The 17,551-nt window shown below is 53.5% G+C and overlaps 7 protein-coding genes across 7 annotated transcripts; 2 read left to right on the forward strand and 5 right to left on the reverse strand.

Annotated features, from left to right (window-relative positions):
- Nucleotides 1-1,546: 1,546 nt before the first annotated feature.
- Nucleotides 1,547-3,319, reverse strand: E0L32_010359 (uncharacterized protein; the record flags this gene model as incomplete). Its single annotated transcript, XM_031132968.1, has 1 exon — nucleotides 1,547-3,319. One exon carries the CDS (start codon nucleotides 3,317-3,319, stop codon nucleotides 1,547-1,549), a length of 1,773 nt encoding a protein of 590 aa, XP_030989615.1.
- Nucleotides 3,320-4,269: 950 nt separating this feature from the next.
- On the reverse strand, nucleotides 4,270-6,340 carry E0L32_010360 (uncharacterized protein; the record flags this gene model as incomplete). The annotated part of the gene is made up of 6 exons (XM_031132969.1): nucleotides 4,270-4,862; nucleotides 4,987-5,542; nucleotides 5,654-5,730; nucleotides 5,802-5,861; nucleotides 6,081-6,121; nucleotides 6,177-6,340. 6 exons carry the CDS (start codon nucleotides 6,338-6,340, stop codon nucleotides 4,270-4,272), a joined length of 1,491 nt encoding a protein of 496 aa, XP_030989616.1.
- An 836-nt stretch (nucleotides 6,341-7,176) lies between these two features.
- On the reverse strand, nucleotides 7,177-9,160 carry E0L32_010361 (uncharacterized protein; the record flags this gene model as incomplete). Its single annotated transcript, XM_031132970.1, has 4 exons — nucleotides 7,177-7,641; nucleotides 7,745-7,995; nucleotides 8,065-8,444; nucleotides 8,502-9,160. 4 exons carry the CDS (start codon nucleotides 9,158-9,160, stop codon nucleotides 7,177-7,179), a joined length of 1,755 nt encoding a protein of 584 aa, XP_030989617.1.
- Nucleotides 9,161-9,702: 542 nt separating this feature from the next.
- E0L32_010362 (uncharacterized protein) lies at nucleotides 9,703-10,759 on the forward strand (the record flags this gene model as incomplete). Its single annotated transcript, XM_031132971.1, has 2 exons — nucleotides 9,703-10,103; nucleotides 10,189-10,759. The coding sequence occupies 2 exons, from the start codon at nucleotides 9,703-9,705 to the stop codon at nucleotides 10,757-10,759; spliced, it is 972 nt and encodes a 323-aa protein (XP_030989618.1).
- A 565-nt stretch (nucleotides 10,760-11,324) lies between these two features.
- On the reverse strand, nucleotides 11,325-12,918 carry E0L32_010363 (uncharacterized protein; the record flags this gene model as incomplete). The annotated part of the gene is made up of 3 exons (XM_031132972.1): nucleotides 11,325-11,931; nucleotides 11,993-12,676; nucleotides 12,746-12,918. The coding sequence occupies 3 exons, from the start codon at nucleotides 12,916-12,918 to the stop codon at nucleotides 11,325-11,327; spliced, it is 1,464 nt and encodes a 487-aa protein (XP_030989619.1).
- A 577-nt stretch (nucleotides 12,919-13,495) lies between these two features.
- E0L32_010364 (uncharacterized protein) lies at nucleotides 13,496-14,450 on the reverse strand (the record flags this gene model as incomplete). The annotated part of the gene is made up of 3 exons (XM_031132974.1): nucleotides 13,496-14,065; nucleotides 14,156-14,315; nucleotides 14,374-14,450. The coding sequence occupies 3 exons, from the start codon at nucleotides 14,448-14,450 to the stop codon at nucleotides 13,496-13,498; spliced, it is 807 nt and encodes a 268-aa protein (XP_030989620.1).
- Nucleotides 14,451-14,791: 341 nt separating this feature from the next.
- On the forward strand, nucleotides 14,792-17,532 carry E0L32_010365 (uncharacterized protein; the record flags this gene model as incomplete). Its single annotated transcript, XM_031132975.1, has 7 exons — nucleotides 14,792-14,826; nucleotides 15,204-15,233; nucleotides 15,517-15,570; nucleotides 15,633-15,825; nucleotides 15,907-16,360; nucleotides 16,414-16,688; nucleotides 16,744-17,532. 7 exons carry the CDS (start codon nucleotides 14,792-14,794, stop codon nucleotides 17,530-17,532), a joined length of 1,830 nt encoding a protein of 609 aa, XP_030989621.1.
- Between the last annotated feature and the right edge of the window lie 19 nt (nucleotides 17,533-17,551).

A 17,551-nucleotide genomic window follows, 5' to 3' on the forward strand; every position in this document is an offset into this window, starting at 1 on the left:
CGTTGATAAGTAGACTCCATATTTCATCGCGCCTTTCTGCCGCAGGCTGCTCGAGCCGTACATTATCTGAGGCTAACCACTTGTCTCCTGAGTCTGTCTAAGCCCTTCCTTACCACTAGCCGAGATGAAGTCCAGCAGGCTCAACGGACCGATGAGTACCTGCCCCACATGCGAACTTTTCTGCTGCCTCGTATGACACGCTATTCTAGCTGGTTAATGGTTACCGGAACGATACTACATGTCGTACCCTAGCAACCTTTGATTTGAGCCTCAGTAGTGTATCTGTGTATCTTGCTCCCTCGTTGCGATGTGCATGTCACGAGGAGGATAGAATGAAGCGCCTGCTTTGTTTTGGCGGGAGCCCCGGCGGTGGCGGCGGGCCGCTCAACCACAACCAGCGGCCCGCCACGCACGAATCTGGCACAGGCCCTCGGAAGCCTTATGCTTAGCTCAGATGTAGTTACTCCGTAAGCATAGCGCGTGGCTCAAAGGGAAATGCCAGGCGGTTACGCCCGCGAAAGGGCCCCGCGGGAGATTAATGCCATCATCACAGAATGAAATGGTGAAATGCTTTAGTAGCAGACGCTGGTAAGAAGGGTTCTTCTTGCAAGGCACTACATTAGGTACCAAATAGGCGAGGTATCTGCTCGAGAAATGGCAAGCTATCGCTGCGAAGCCTTCTCCAGAACCAAAACCCAGATATAGTCCACATCGGGTTGGATTCCATCAAGTGTAGTTCGATAAACACATGCATCAGCCCCTCTTTGTCTCAAGCCGCGACGTCACGCCTAGTATCAGTGCGAAATCTTTGAAGAGGTCTGAGTATTGGCGACGGCGCCTAGTTTACATCAACGGCTCAACGATAACACAAAGCTTATCGTGCATAAGACTCTGCTCGCGGATCGGCCACATGAATGTCACTCTCACTCCCTGCTCATGGCTTAACTAGTAGCGGCTATCACATGAGAAACGGGCCCCAGAAGGCCCCTGACCTGCTCGAACGGCGTCAGGGGTAGGTAGCGTCGCCGACGACGATCTGCAGCCACGCTTGACTCTGTGGCATAAGATGCCATTGAGAGACTAGGCGTTCGAGCCGGGTAGTGTCGAGGCCGGGGGTATCATACCACACCTACAGAGGTCTAGCCAAGAAAATGGTTGTGAAACCCATTAAGAGTCTCAGAGGTGAGACACTGGATGGCAAGCTGGCTCGTTAACCAGGGGAGTGGTGAGCAGAGGGTAGCAGCTCCCGCTTCTTCTTTGTGCCTGACTGTGGACTACCTGTAAGCGACATGAAGCGGCTCATATCTCGTTGCTCTAGTCAAAGGAAGTAAGTCGGAGCTTGAGCTGCTGAACTTGGCGAATGTGCACGACCGGTAAAGCGGGAAACTCGAGCCCGGGTTCAATTACGGTAATATTCGTATCAGAGGTATTATAGTAGAAACAGTGACTCGCAAGCGAAGGATTACTTGAAACCCTATTCCAGTGCGCGCCGTTGAACCTGTCTAATAGTAAACACCTTTCCACATGCCCCTTCAGTGCTCTACGGTCAAGAACTTGATCCGAGTGCTACTTTCTCGTTGGTACCCGAGACAGTGCCTGGGCGGAGTTCCGCACTTCTGTCGTCGTCACTGACCGCTAGAGTCTGCTGATCGTTGAGTTCGGGATCGCGCATCACGGCGGCAAAGGCCATGGTCGGGAGGCAGAGCCCGAGTCCGACGGCGCAGAGGATCCTCTGAACGTACTGGTAGCTCTCGACAATTGCGGACCTGGTCGTTGTGCCGATGGGAAATTGTGCAGCCATGGCGAACGGGTTGACAAAGACCTGCATGGCCTGGGTCTGGTTGCCCAGCCTCTGTCCTAGCTGTTTCGGCAAGACCTGGTTCCAAATAGATCCGGAGACACTGCTACCCAAGGCGTTCCCGATGAGCTGGAATGAGAAGAAGAGGGCGATCATGACAGCCATATGCTCATGCTTAAGGGTTACCTGCATGGCAACTGAGGCCGCATAGCCAAAAAAGGAGGCGCCGAGACCGAGCAGAACCTGCCCTGCAATGATGCCGGCCTTATTATTCGTACCTTGGCCACCACGATAACGGACAAGAAGGCCAAACGCTACGGTGAAGATAATGACGCCAAAGAGGATAAAAGGCCGGAGTCGCCGAACACGATAGACGGCCAGACCAACAAGCGGTCCGCAGATAAAAGACATGAAGCTGTAGACAGTGCTGACACGGGTGGCCGCCTTGACGGAGAAGTCAAAGGCAACCACTAGGATGGTATAAAGGAAGCCGCGCTGCATGGCCACAGCGAAATTGAAGAAGACGCCAACACCGAGGGCCCCCCATACGGATCGGTCACGTATATGCTCAAAGGGCAGCAGCGGGTGCGGGGCCCGTATTTCCCAAAAGATGAAGACAGGGATGAGGACGACACCGACGACAATGGGGGCAATGACGCTAGGGCTCTCCCACTTACTCGACACACCGCCGGCGAGACTAACGGGCGCGAGGATGAGAGCCAGGATGGCCATGACGAGAACAAGGCCGATGGCATCAATCTGCCAGAAAAGCTGCCTTAGGACCATGCGCCAGTCAGCCTTGAGCACGGGCGCCCCCTTCTTGCGGGCACTACGCTCGCCCAGCATCATCAGTGCAACGAAGGGGATGAGGCAGGCAATGTACACAATGGGCCACATGCCGATCCCCCAGCGCCATGACGAGTGCGACAGCATCGAGGAGGAGATTTCGCCCGAGAGCCAGATAGTGACAATGAAGTGTAGGTTAGGGATCGTGTAGCAGAATAGACGGAGCCGGGTCGTGCTGAGGTCGGCAACAATAACCTCGACCATAACCTGTGTCGTGGACAGCCCGACCTGCTGCAGGATTGCGCCGGCAACAAAGCTGGCCACATTGTTGGAGCTAGCCTGAACGATGAGGCCGGTGACGAAAAAGAGACTGCACAGCCAAATGATCTCGAAGCGGCCGAGCACATCGGTGAGCTTGGCGGCAACCGGCTGTGCAGCGACGGCAAAGACGACGCGGAGCGTGTTGGAGGTGGCCAGCAGCGAGTGCCTGCTGTAAGAAGCGGTTGCGTAGGCCTGATAGACGCCTGTCAGGTTCGATGCCAGGCCGTAGGCGAAACCGACGAGGAAGATCGACGTGAAGATGGCTACGCGAAATCGCCGAGAGAGTCGGCTGGACATTGCAGACATCTTTGCGACGCCAATGGGTAGGTCGCCAGGGTCCTTTTTTTCGTGGACCGCGGCCTGGGGCATGTGCCCAGGGCCCGACTTTTCGATCACATCCATACCCGAAGCCATGGTTGACACTCGCTACTCCTAGATGCAGCGATGGACAAGCCGCTATGCAATTTCAAAATCCGCCGGGTGCGAGCGTCGTGCTTCTTCTCCTGCTTGTTGTCTTGGAGGTGGGAGTGGGCGATCAGGTTGAATAGACCCCCGAGAATGAGGCCGTCAAGTCGGGAGCACACAGCCAGAGGACCCTGATTCACACTGTAGTAGCGCCTGAGGGAATGTGGCTATATGTCTCGTTAGGTAGTATTGCCTTGCCAATCAATGCGGGCTGACATGCAGTTCAAGGATCTTCTTGTATCAGATACGATGAGCAAGATTGAGCAGGTTTGTAAGGCTCATCACCCACATGTTTGGCATACCAGACCAGCACCCGGCAAGCCATCAACACAACGTGCACTTGTATGGACCAATGTCACGCCACAAACAAGAATATTATTGCAAAAGGCCCGTCTCGCTAATCGCAGTGCAGGCAGGTCAACAGACCAACAGGTGGCTGCGCTTGCCCGACCTGCGCAGGGTGGTCCATCCCGGATCCGATAGTTCCATGCCAAGCGAACAAGAAGGAATGACGTCCAATGGCGATATCGTGACTGTCCCGGGGCATAGATTTGGGAGCTGGAAGCGGAGACCGATGCAGAGCAGCGGACCGTTGCACGTAGAGAAGCCACCTTTGTTAGTAAGACGAGGAGGGTGTCCTGATCAAGCCGTCACATTTGAGCAGTCATGCTGTTGTACCTACTTTAGTGAGCTGGAGTAGAGAAGCGAATTGTGACCGACTGGTGGGCGCTCTCACCCTAACAAACGAATCTAGTTTCTAAAAGCAGACAGCGACTGCAGCTCATGCTTGATTGCTAGACTACAGTTTCGAGTCCATGGCGTCGCAACACCCAACTTCATTCCCGGAGCCTGAGCCTACTCTTCTCGTTGGGGGTGACTAGTTGACGCTGCATTGTCCGTCATGCATTGGTTGGGGTGAACTTCAGATAGGGTCCTTCCTTCCCACCAGCGGCGAAGTGGTCCTTGACATGGAACTCTAGGGGCAGGGGATCCCTTGACTTGATATGATACATATAGGCTATACGGGCCAGAGTCAAGTAAATGGTGTTGTAGGCTAGATTCTTGCCGATGCAGGCACGGGGCCCCTTGCTGAATGGGAAGTGTACTGAGCGAAGGCGGGCGAGGTCCTCGTCGGACGCGTCTAGCCAGCGCTCCGGCCTGAAGATGGTTGGGTTAGGGAAGTAGGCTTCATGGCGGTGCATGCTCCAGCCTGGCACGCCCACATAAGCCCTAGCTGGGACGGTATAGCCATCTATGGAGGCACTCACAGGAGTCTCTCGGGGGAGATGGCCTGGAACTACCGGGCACATACGGAGGGCTTCTTCGACACATGCGCGCAAATATCGACAGCCCAGCATCTTGGGCCCATTCCTGATGTCGTCTTGGCAAGGAAAGGCATCTCGCACCTCTGCTTGAACCTTACTGTAGCACTCGGGGTACCGAGCAAAGTAGAAGCAGCTGGCAGCCAGAGCAGTGGCTGTTGTATCGCTGGCTGGAAAACAGTACTTGATGTCAGCTTCAGCCCTTGCTGCGGCCACCACCAGTGCTCATTATGTCAAGGCAAGGGCAAATTATGGAAAAGAAGAGCGATGGATAGAAAAAGGAGCGGGACCCACCAGCAATGATGAGCACCACCGCCTCGTCAGAGAGCTCCTTAAAGTCCATATGCTCGCCAGTCGCCTTGTCGCGGTGATTCAGGAGCAGCCTGAAGATGTCATCAGATCCATTTCCTGCCTTCTCATCGGCGATACGCTGGGCGACCTGGCCATCGACGTATTTCCTGAACTTCATGATGCTCGCCATAACCTTGACGAATAGCAGGGGCGCCAGACCCCATTGTTCGATCCGTGGCACCGTGCCCAGGATGACCTGCCCGTGCTGGAATGCGTCGATAACGTCGAGGATGTAGTGGTCGCCGTCGCTAGTCAGCATGTTGTACTCGTGGTCGAACACCAGCTTGCCCATGACGTCGTAGGTCAGGTAAGAGAACCATCGCGACATGTTCTTGAACTCGCCGTCAAAGCTGGTGGTGTCCTGGAGCTGGTGGCATAGCAGACCGACTTTATCCGCCAGGATCCCTTCGTACGAGCGAAGCGCTGCGTCGCTGAAGGCATGGGAGATGAGGCGCTTCTTACGTGCATGGACGTGTTTCTCAGTGGCCGACGCAATGCTCTGCAAGGGTTGCAAACATCAGCAGGGGTGATAGGTAGGGGCCCTCTCTGGCCGTAGGACATGCTGCGGGGTGGTTGGACGCGCAGGTTCGGAGCAATGGGAGCAACCTACAATCAACGCCTGCTTTTTGACCGGACCTCTTGTGTAGAACATGCCCTTTTCAAACTGTGAGCCCGTCTCGTACAGTGCTGCATATACAAGGTTATCATGTGTCACTCGCAAGAGGAGTGCTGGCTTACGGACGCCCGTGGTCGCTAACCTTTAACGGCACTGGGCGTCTGGATTGAGATAAAGGCTGGAGCTATCCGGACAGCGTCGCCTGAGCACATGTTAGCCAAGAAAATTCAGTGCCACCCGAGTTGGGAATGGGTTTCGGCCCGCCCCATCGTCTTACACACCATATCTCCTGTGCAGTTCCATAACTTTGAGGTGTTTGGTCCCAAGCCAAGAGTAATAGAGGTTTGGGACTTGGCTCATGCCAAACAAGACCGGTCCAGGAAACTTGGAGCAAGGATGGAAGAATACGTTGTATGTGTACCCCCAAAGTTGCTGAGAGACGCCACCTCATCAGTCATTGCCCTGAGGACTGCGTAGGTAGTTAATGTGAATACAAGGTCGGATAGTTCTCACCCACAGGAGCCATGCACCGCCTACCGCCCATGCGGCGTCGGCTGCACTCCATTCGTCGATTGCTGCTCTGACATGGGAGATCAAAGTGCCACCGTCGTCACTTTCAGCATTAGCCAAGGCAAGCCCCCTAAGCGGGTCACCGTACAGGGAGGTCTGGATATACTCCATCCTGGGTAAGCGGCTATGTAGATTTCCAGTGGCAAGGAAGGACTGTTGTTGGACCAGATGGGTTGACTGCGGCGTCGCTTCTGTCGTTTGGCCATGCTTTATCCTCGCGCAACATATCGGAGTTAAACAGGACACTGCGGACTCTCGTCCCAACCTGCGTTGAAAGGCGTGGACTGGACGCCGGGATCTTGCGGTCCGACGCGGTGTGGCATCCCGCTTATCTCAGGCCTCCGAGGCCAGTTCCCGGAATACTGCTGTATCCCCACACACATGGACATCCATCATGAATAACGATAGGATCCGGTAAAAACAATAGCATCGATGGATTCATCATCATATCAGTGTCCTGGTCGCTAAGGGAAAGCGGGCAGCTCTGCAGCATCGGCTATGGCGTCACTCTATTGTGTTTGGTGCAGCCAGCGTCCAGATACGCGCATGAGGTCAGATAAAGGATACAGAAGAACCAAAAATTGGTATTCAACCGATTTCAACGCATCCGGCTTCTCCTGGCATTTCAGTACGAGTCTGGCCCTCGACCCAGCGTAGGCGGCCGCGCAATTGTTGCTTGTGACGGACCCTCACCGTGCAGACTGTTACAGATAGATTCAGCCTGCCCCTGGCACCTTGAAGACGAATCTCTTCGCGTCTCAGCTCCATGCCCGTATGCTACTCAAGCAGCAGTCTATCAATCGATTCCTGAGTCACTCTTGGCAGGCAGTATTTCTCCGACTAGATGGCAGCTGATATGTTTAACGAGGGAGTAACACACCAGCGCTGCTTGAGCGTCATCCATGATGCTGCTGACGTCCGCAGATGTCAATGCATACAACTGACGTCTAATCTCGGCCTTCCCCGTTCTTGTTGCTCGTTGCCACAGCCACGCCAGTCGGTGCAGAGGCCCCATCTTCTATTACAGCCGTCTTGCCCTTAATGCTGGTCCAGCTCAAGCACGCCGCCGCGAAAAAGGTGCCGGCTGCGCAACCCACGGAGATGAAGTACGAGTGGCGAAGGCCGACAAGGTAAGCGTTCAGGACGGCATCAAGCGCCTGTTCCTGGTGAATCTGGGTGAGGATGCTGCGGATCTGGCTGGCACCGCTGTTGATAAAGATCTGGCCGTCTAGCTGTGGAGCGTCGCGCTGGATACTGCTAATGAGGCCATTCTGAAATACCGTCTGGGCAACGGCGATGAAGATGGCGCCGCCTAAGCTCTGGAAGATCTGCACACATGCGCTTGCCACCGGCACGTCCTCAAGTGGCAGCGTTGCCTGCACAACGAGGATGGGAATCTGGAATCCTGCGCCCTAAAGCATCATAGATTAGCTACTATCGTTCATCCATATACCGCTCGCCTGAGTGGTGGCTCGTGGGAGCGGATTGCCCCAAGCTCGCCTCGACCCTACTTACCAAGCCCAGTCCCGCCAGCACTTGAAACCCTAACCATTCACGTGTGGGCGGGTCGATGTCCAGCGTGGTAATAAGGCCGCAGCCGATGGTAAACATGACCATTGATGGGAGGACAACGGGATTGTAGTGGCTAAATGCCGTTATGAGGCCGCCGCCGATAATCGAAGCAAGCACACACGAAAGGAGTAGGGGCAACAGTTTGATGCCAGCTTGAACGGCCGTGTTGCCCTGTACGGCCTGGAAGAATAGAGCTGGAAAGCAGAGATCAGCTAGTGTTCGATACTGATGAATGGCTCTTCCTGACGAGGTTATGGACTTACACAGGTAGTAGATCAGAGGGAAAAACGCAGCCCCAAAGAGAGCCGAGAATATCATAGCGCAAACGATGTCCTTGGACTTGAAAAAGCGCGGTGGTAATATCCCGGCGTCACCTTTCCGGATCTGAATCCCGATAAAGATGATGCCCATAAGCACAAAGCCCACAAACAGTCCGATGATTTGGGAACTATTCCACGAGAACTGTGTACCACCCCATTGGAGCGCTAGGAGAAGACAGACGACGGCCGAGACCAGCATGGACGCACCAAGCAGGTCAAGCTCCAAGACTCGCTCGAGGTATGTGAGATTCTTGGGGTTGTTTTCCCGGTTGATATTCAGGAGAATAATGATGAAGGCTATGGCCAGGCCACCAATTGGCAAACTACGGTAAAGAGCAAGTATCAGCTGTCGTTACGGGGCTTCCAGAGCAGACACTTACTTGATGTAGAAGCACCAGCGCCATGTAATGTTGTTGGTGAAGGCACCGCCCATCAATGGTCCGGCGACAGAGGCAATCCCCCACATCCCACCGATCAGGCCAAGGCCTAGCGGTCTCTGGCGCAGTGGCAACGTATATGCCACGATGACAACACCACCAGAAAAGAGGCCAGCCGAGCCCATGCCAGCAATAGCACGGCCTATAATAAAGACCGTCGACGACGGCGCTACACCACATATCAAACTGCCGACCTCGAAGATGATGACGGCGCTAAGATAGGTAAACTTGATATCGAAGTTCCGATAGATCGATCCATAGATGGGTTGCAGCGCCGTTGCAGTGAGCAGATAAGCTGCCCCGTACCAGCCGATGTCGCGTACGGATTTGAACTGAGTGGTGATGGCACCCAGGGCGGGCGCGATGATGGTCTGGTCCAGTGCGACGAGGAAGACAGTGAGGCAGAGCGACGCAATGATGACCCAGAGCCTCAAGCCCTGGGGGTAGTTGCGCGTAGATTCGGTCGAGCTGCGGCGCGCAAGAGTCTCACCGTCTTGCTTGGGTGGGTGGTTTAGGCCCGAGGCGCCATCACCGTGCTGTGATGGTTTCTCGGTTCGAATTTCGACTTCTGGGGTGCTCATCTTGGCACGATCGCTGCTCATATGGATCTGAATTGAAAGCCTTGGTCAACGAGACGAGGCGGTGCGAGGGCCCCAGATGGACTCGATCGTAGACTGAGCTAGGTAAGAAACGCATCACAATTAGGATGCAAGAAAGAGCCAGGGCACGGAAAAGATGTAGGAGCTTAAGAAGCTCGCACTCCATTCGAGAATTATACGCACCCCATCGGCGTCTTAGTCGGCGTCTTGGTGTCGGCATCCGTACAATGGACAATGGATACCGGCGTGAAGTACCAGGTACTTCCGTCTTTGGGCTGGCACTGCGGGACTGATGTTGCACTGCATGGGCTACAGATTGCTTCACCAAGGTGCATGCTACCACTTCGGCGTCGGCGTCAAGTCGGGCGCGTCCGTCATGCCTACCAGTTATAAAACCCGCTTGATATCCCGCAATTATTGCATCCTCCAGGTGCTCGTTAATAGATCAGGCATCATTCATCTCATTCATACATACAACAACACCTGCTGATCTCTTTTCCATATCACCACCATCGACATAGCGACGCCTTCTCACGTCAAGAATCATGTCAAGCTCCTCTCTTATCGATGTCATCATCGTGGGTGGTGGCCCCTCCGGCCTCGCTACAGCCACCGGCCTCGCGCGGCAACTATGGACTACGGTTGTATTTACCAACGAGACATTCCGAAACGCGCGAGCCTCACACATGCACAACTTTCCGACGTGGGATCACCAACCGCCGAGTACATTTCGTGCCAAGGCTAAGGCAGACCTCCTTGCCCGTTATAAGACGGTCCAATTCGAGAACACAGATATACAGACTGTCCGAAAGACAGAAGAGGGTTTTTTCCAAGCGACTGATGCTCAAGGTCGCTCTTGGGCGGCCCGGAAGCTTGTCTTGGCCCACGGATCCGAGGACAAGCTCCCTGATATCCCAGGCTTTGCAGACTGCTGGGCATACGGCATGTAAGTACAAAAATGCTCCCAGGACGCAATGTTTTGGATCAGACAAGATAGAAATAGGACCTATGACTTACTTGTCTCATTGAAGATATGGGTGCCTCTTCTGTGATGGATACGAAGACCGTGGCCTGGCGTCATCTGGAGTCTTATGTGTTGGGCCACATTCAGGAATCCCGCCCATCGCCCTTCACCTATCCCGCCAGGCTCGACGCCTTACTGACAAGGTCACTCTGTATACGAATGGAAATGCAGACTTGGCCGCCACGCTCAAGGAATCCCTAAAGCAGGACAAAGACGCCATCAGTGGCCGTATTCATGTTGTGGATCACAAGATTGCAAGATTTGAACGAGGGTCCAACCACAAGTCGGAAGTCTTGATTGTGTTTGTGAACGGGGAGACCGTTCAGGAAGGGTTCATCGCGCATCAGCCCCTCAGCCAGGCAAAGGGGCCATTCGCTGAGCAACTAGGCCTATCTCTTACCTCTACCGGCGACATCGCAACGACTCCCCCATTTGGCGAGACAACAGTACCCGGCGTGTTTGCTGTGGGAGACTGTGCAACACAGCTCAAGGCCGTTTCGCAAGCAGTGGCGATGGGTACAATGGCTGCTGGTGGGCTTGTATTTCAGCTGGGTGCGGATCTGGCCAAGGTTGACTAGATTGAGCCTCGTCATATGGTTAGGCTTCCGGATGTATGCAGAAGCCATGGTTAGTACAGGCAGCTTTGGGCGTAAATGAAATGCTCGGACCTCTCTTTGACGTTTAACAGAAATCACTTCCCCTTCCTCGACATGCTAGCAATTGACGTAGATGTGCAAAGATCAGATCATTCTCTGCAAACTCTACTTCATCTGAATGCTGTACGAGAAGTTGTGATCTTGTCCAGACCAGATAGATGTTGAGTGGGAGTCGGAGGCGTTGAAGTGGCATGCTTCCATCAAGTGCTTCGACCTCTTACGCCCACCTGAAATGAGGCGTAATCATCCGGCATCTAGAGCTTCGAACTCTCTGGATAACACGATCGCGTGAGGATCACCGCACGACAAGACTGGCGCAGACAGAAAAGATTAGGCAGGGTTCACTGATGCCAAGGGAAGACGCTACATTATTGTTCATATGCTTTCCCTAATCCTTCATGCCTGACCAACTGTATTTGAAGTGATTCTTGGACTTTCATAGGCAGACCCTTTCCTCCTCGGTCAAACAACATGACTGGAGACTGCTTCATGTTCTCTTCCTTATCTCAATCTCGATAGCTGGAGACCATAACACTTCGTCAACGTCCGAGTTCCGCGGGGTCTTGTATGGTGTGGTCACAACTTCGAGGTCGTAGTGCTCTATCAATGCCGCCAGAAAAGCGAGAATCTGCTTCTCTGCAAAGACTCTCCCCGGACAAAAGCTGACGCCCCCACCGAACGGCTTCACCGTCTTCGTAAAGTTCTCGCCCCAGCCCCCCAAGCTCTTGTCCAGGAATCTATTCGCGACAAACTTGTTGGGTTCTGGGTGGATAGTCTCAGTTGCACACAGCAGAGAGTTTGGCAGGTCAACCACGGCGCCCTTCTTCAGTTGCCACGTCCGACCTGCTGCCAGCAACGTGGTATCCTTCAGGACCTCGCGGAATGCGGTGCCGTTGTTATGGGTGCGCAGTACCTCATGTAGGAAGGACCGCATTCGAGGGACCTTGTCAGGAAAGATGCTCACCTGGTCCTCCGGCAATGTGACCATGTAACCGGCTTCCTGAAGCTCTGATCGGAAGACTGGAATGAGCTCTGAATGTTCCATCAGTTCGACTAGCGTACAGTATGCGGTGGGCATTGAATTCGAGTGGACACTATGGGTACCGTAAGACGGATCGCCTGGATATTATGGGGTCTCGATGTTGATTGACATACCCAGAGAAGACGCTCAACACGTCCTTGGCAACTGTGTCTCTACACAGGCCATGAGCCAGCAGCTGCCGAACTCGGCTCTCGATGTACGGTGAAGCAACTCCGTCTCTCGCATTTATGGCATCGACGAGTATCCTCAAAGCGTGAACTATACGGTCTCGAGCTCTGTATGGTTTTGGGGCCAGAAACCGTGGGACTCCAAACAGCAAAGACCAAAAGCCGTACTTGTTGACCACGTTGAGGGCGTCCAGGATCTTGGGGTCGACATCTAGAACCAGCTTTCCAAAATACGCATTCGTTGTTGGTTCGCTTTGAAAATGCGCGATGATGAGCAAGACGTCTTTGGTAATCCTTTTGGTGTCGCTCTGGGCCAGCGTCTTGTCAAAGCGCTCCACCGCCTGTCGGACTTCATCAAAGTAGGCCACTGCAGTCACGGCGTTGTTCTCGTTGCGGAGCAAGTACATCGAGTTGACGTCGTGCAGAATCGGCTTCACACTGCCAGCCACAAATGCCTCGGCATCGGTAGCATTGATTCCGAACAAGTTCCTCATCACAAGCCTCAGGAATCCCACACTGTCAAGAGTCTTGGAGTTCTTGAAAACTTCAGTAAACTCTGCCGACTTGTTAAAAACATAGTGTTTCGTCCCAGCGATCAGCAACGTGAACGGCTCGTTTTTACTCTGGACACTTTAGAGAATGAATGGAAGCTCAAAGGTGAAGCTCAAAGGTGTGGCAACCAGTGGTATGGCCTCTTACATTGATTGTGCTACCAAAGTCCTTCGGTCTCGAGCAAAGCTCATGGCATGGCCGAGAATGGGCACCCGATGTGGAATTGGTCTAGGTTCGCCGTCCGAGTATGTAGACGTCGTAAAGTACCAGAAAAGCAGCAATACGACTGCCATCGCTGTTATGAGCACAGCGCCAGCCATGATGTTTGTTCGGGGCTTTGATGTGCCACTACTATGTTCCTATCATTGATCTTTGTTGGCCAAGAGCAAGAGCAAGAGCAAGAGCAAGAGCAAGAGACAAAGCACACCCGGACTTCTTGTAGAACTTTGACGCGCATGGCATTGTTGCGGAAGACTTTGTAAACTGTTCGTGCAGAGCGCGGCAGACATTATCTCGGTTCTCCGTGGGACATACCCATCGGTCCGAGCAGCTATTATCTGTCGATGCCGATCGGCCCGCAAGCTACCCTCTCAACTCGAGCTTACTAAGTGAATGGAGATAAAGACCAGAATGTTACCCTACAAGTTCGTGACGAAGGAAGACAATGCGACAACATCGTTTGTGACACGCAGCACAATCTCTGATTAATGAATACACCATCTTATAGACAAGAGTAGTCAAACCTGTCAACCGAACCTCCACCGAATTACCCGTGTCTTGTTTTGTCACAATGTTACATAATGAGCACAGCTTCAACTTGAATTGTGCACCAACATCTGATTGAAACGATACGAATACTAGGCACTGCTTCCAGAATTACCATAAATGGTGACCGCATCATGGTGGCAATGGAACAGTGGCCTTGGAGACATATAGAATGCTGCGGCCCCCGAAGTTTGCCTGCTGGGGCAGATCGATCTTTTCGGGCCATATTCGCACTTCTACGGCTGTGAACCCAGCGAGAGTGTAGTCCTCTCGAATATCATCTTCCGAGAAGCCTGGCCAGACCTTGCCCATGGGTACAGGGAGCATGTTACTTGGATTGTACTTTCGCTCCCTGGCCTGGTCATATACACGCGGAGGGTTCGCCTTCGTATCTCTGACCCAGTCTACTATGACAAGGGTGGCACCGGGCTTCACCCGAGCTCCGAGCAGTCTGAGGAAATCGATCGGATCGTCGACGTGATGCAGTCCGAAGCTCATGATAGCGCAGTCGAAAGTAAACCACTCGGGCTGGCTTAGCACCGGGGTTTTCTCGGGGTCGTTCAGGTCACCCGGTATGGCGTACATACGACTGCGATGGTCGGGGCCCAGGACCTTAGACGCCTCCTCATTGTATAGTTGCACTTGGGAGTCTAGAATATCTATTCCTCGGAACTTTGCAAGTGGAAAACTGTCCAGTAGTCCCTATGGTGGGTGTCAGCATGCTTGCCCAGGAGCAGGATCAGTAGGAGCTGTAGCCAGAGGCAGTCCAGGGTGGGGAGAATTGATGCTCACGAGAGACACAGTGCCGTTGCCGCATGCGTAATCAAGGATCGTCTGGGGCTTGGAAGGGTCGATCCCAAGCCAATCACTATTCTGTCGTAGGCACTCTTTGATCTGCATGAGCAGTTTTTGCACCCAGTCGACTTGATACATGGAGTTCATGACGGCCGATCTAGAAAGGAATCAGCAGTGGTTAAGGAGAAGAAGCCTAATGGAACTGGTTGTCTCACTCATCCTGTCCTATGGAGGAAGAGCTCGTGGTTGTGGCTGCAGCCGAGGGCTGTGAGGCAGCCTGGCCAGAGTCCATTTTAGAAGTCAATTTTGCAGTCGTTGGAATAATAATCTTCTACATGACCGCGGGAGCTGAAATGCCCAAGCAAAAAGAAGTTTCCTACAGGGCAGCTTATAAATAGGTAGCTATCTGAACAAAGCATAGGGCAAGAGCATGTTTGAGCAAGATATGTGGGTTTGCATAACTCGCACCCACACCCACATCACCATCAGTCCAGGGCGCGTAACCATGTGATTTACAAAGGTTTGCTACCACCACAGCTCAGCTTCAATGTTCCTCTCTGCTTATTTGGCGATAGCCAGTTTGACGCGATTCAGGCTTTGTTGACAGCGATTATTCACTTTCCCTCCAGCAACATGCTCCAGTCACAAGAGGATAGCGAGACCGCGTGGTACGCAGCCGGATTCATCCAAAATGCAATTTTTCTTTCCTTCCGCTTGCACCAAGTCAGCTCCAGACATCAATCCTACATATTGATCCGGATTGAATAGCACCCATCGGGTCGAGTGCCAATTTCTAGCCTTTACATGTATTAGAGGATTCCTGCCCCTCTCCCTCAAGCGATCCATAGGTTCCGTTGCAGAAGCAGAACAATCGCTACGCACCAAGTTGCATAACGCCATGACTTAGGCTTCGAAATTGAAGTTGAACAAAACGCAGAAATATTTCATATTTTAAAACTTTTACCTGGAAATCGCTTGGAACAACCCCTTACATAAGGTTTGTTATTCATAAACAGAGCTTATTTATACAATGTACAACTTCTAGTGCCAGGCCCACTCTCAAGGCTTACATAAGGTGCGTCTCCTGGCCTTTTGACTTCCAGCCCAACCTCTGCTGGCCAGCTCCTGAGCCGTAACTACCTCAGCCGAGCCTGAGGAGACTGAGTGAGCGATAGGGGTGTGTGGAGGGAACTTTAGGGTCATACAACACCGAATACCCGCAACGGCGCGACCGGATGACCAGATTGGGTAACCCGGGGCCCAGAAGACCCCGGAAATTCGAGCCCGGTAGTTATCCCCGCGTCGCCTGCACGCTCTGTATCCAGTAAAGATCTTCTGAGTTATGACGCACGTCCTAGCCCCAAGCGCGTAGCCAAGAAGGCACAGAAAGGATGCTCTTCCTACCACGCGGGGTATGTTGGCCATGATCAGATGCCGGGGCACGACACGAGTGCCGTACCCGGCGGTATAAAAGCGACAAACGCCGCGCCGAGAACGCAGATCCTTCCCCGGACGCTGCCCTCTACAGTCTTTCCTGTTACGCAAAACGTGCATGCCATCGTGATATCGTGATGGCTCGCAAATACCTCGGCGGCTCAGGGGAGCGCCTGACCGTGTGGATCTCCATCGCTGCCTCAACCGTTCTCATCTTCTATGGTTATGATCAGGTACGTAGCAGAGCAGACGGAACGGTGTTCGCTCAGCCGTAGACCGAGTGCAGGTTCTCGTCTGACACATGTGCTGGGTAGGGTGTTTTTGGAAATGTGCTCGTCAAAGAAGACTTCCTCAGGACGATGGGCTACCCCAGCGTCACCGATCAAGGAACCATGACCTCGGTCTACAACCTCGGCTGCTTCGCTGGTGCTCTGTCGACTCTTTACACAGGTGACAAACTCGGGCGCCCACGGGTCTTGATGCTCGGAAGCTCGATCATTGCCGTCGCCGCCGTCATCCAGGCAGCATCTTACGGTGCCGCCCAGATGTACGTCGGCAGGGTCGTTGCTGGGCTCGGTACGGGCATGAACACGGCGACGGCTGGCGTGTGGCAGTCAGAGACGTCCAAGATGAGGAGCCGAGGAAAGCTCATCATCATCCAGATGGCCAACTGCATCACTGGCTTTGCGATATCTAATTGGCTGACGCTGGGCTTCTCCTTTGCACCTGGGAGTGTGTCGTGGCGGTTCCCCTTGGCATTCCAGATGTGTATGTGATGCTCGTCCGGCCCTCGGACCGAAACCAGCTAACCATATCGTTAGTCTTCTCTGCCCTTATTCTCCTCATGTGCCCATTCCTTCCAGACTCGCCACGTCTGCTTATCCGCAAGGGCAAATATGAGGAGGCTGCCGAGGTCCTAGCTGCTCTCGAAGGACACGGGGCCACACCAAGCTCCCCATCGGTTCGACTACAGTTCTCAATTATCAAGGATGTCTTGGACAAGGAATACGCGGTGAACTATACTTGGTGGCAGCTCATCACGGGCAAGGGTCCAGCTGGAGTGCTTCGACGAATGATCTTGGGTGCATGGATGCAGGTCAGTCGCTGCTCTTGGTCCTGCTTCTATTGCTTGACAACTGACGTGTGATTAGTGCTCCAACCAAATATCCGGTATCAACGTTACGTCCTACTACATGACCTACGTCTTCATCCACGCTCTCAATATGGACGAGCTCCTGGCTCGCATTCTAGCAGCTGCTGGCTCCATGGACTACCTCCTCTTCTCCTTCCTGGCCTACTTTGTCATCGAGCGCTACGGACGACGCAAAGTCATGATGACATCGGCAGCGGCCTGTTCACTCTGCTGGACTATCATTGCAATTTCTCTAGGCCTCTCGGAGACGGGCCGCGGAGATACATACAAGCTCGGTATTGTTGCTGTCTCGTTCTTCTTTGTGTTTTGGGCCTCCTTTGCCATGGGCGTTCTAGGCGTTCCATGGCTCTACCCAACAGAGGTGAATGCCCTGGCATTCCGAGCCAAGGGAGCCAGTTTGGCCATGGCGTCGAACTGGATCATGAACTACATGGTTGCCCAGATCACTCCGCCGGGAATTCAAAATCTCGGCTACCGCTTCTGGATCATCTGGGCTGTAATCTGTGCAGCTTTCGTGCCCATCACATATCTCTTCTATCCCGAGACGGCAAATCGGTCACTGGAGGATATTGATCGATTCTTCTATGACAACCACAACATCTTCGTCTTCAACAACAAGCTCGCTACCCAGCTCGAACGACCCGAGATCTATGAGGAGGCTGACAGAGAGGTGGACGCCCATACCGAAAAGATCGCTCGAGACCTGGAGCAGGCGGCGAACGCCGGTCATGCGGGTGACAAGGCACTGGGAGAAACTCCCACAATCGGCCACGACGAGGGGAGATAGAGGATTTGGCCCTCCTCCT

Source organism: Thyridium curvatum (genome assembly GCF_004353045.1).
Source record: "Thyridium curvatum strain D216 chromosome Unknown NODE_83_length_185371_cov_79.390814, whole genome shotgun sequence".
NCBI lineage: Eukaryota > Fungi > Ascomycota > Sordariomycetes > Thyridiales > Thyridiaceae > Thyridium > Thyridium curvatum.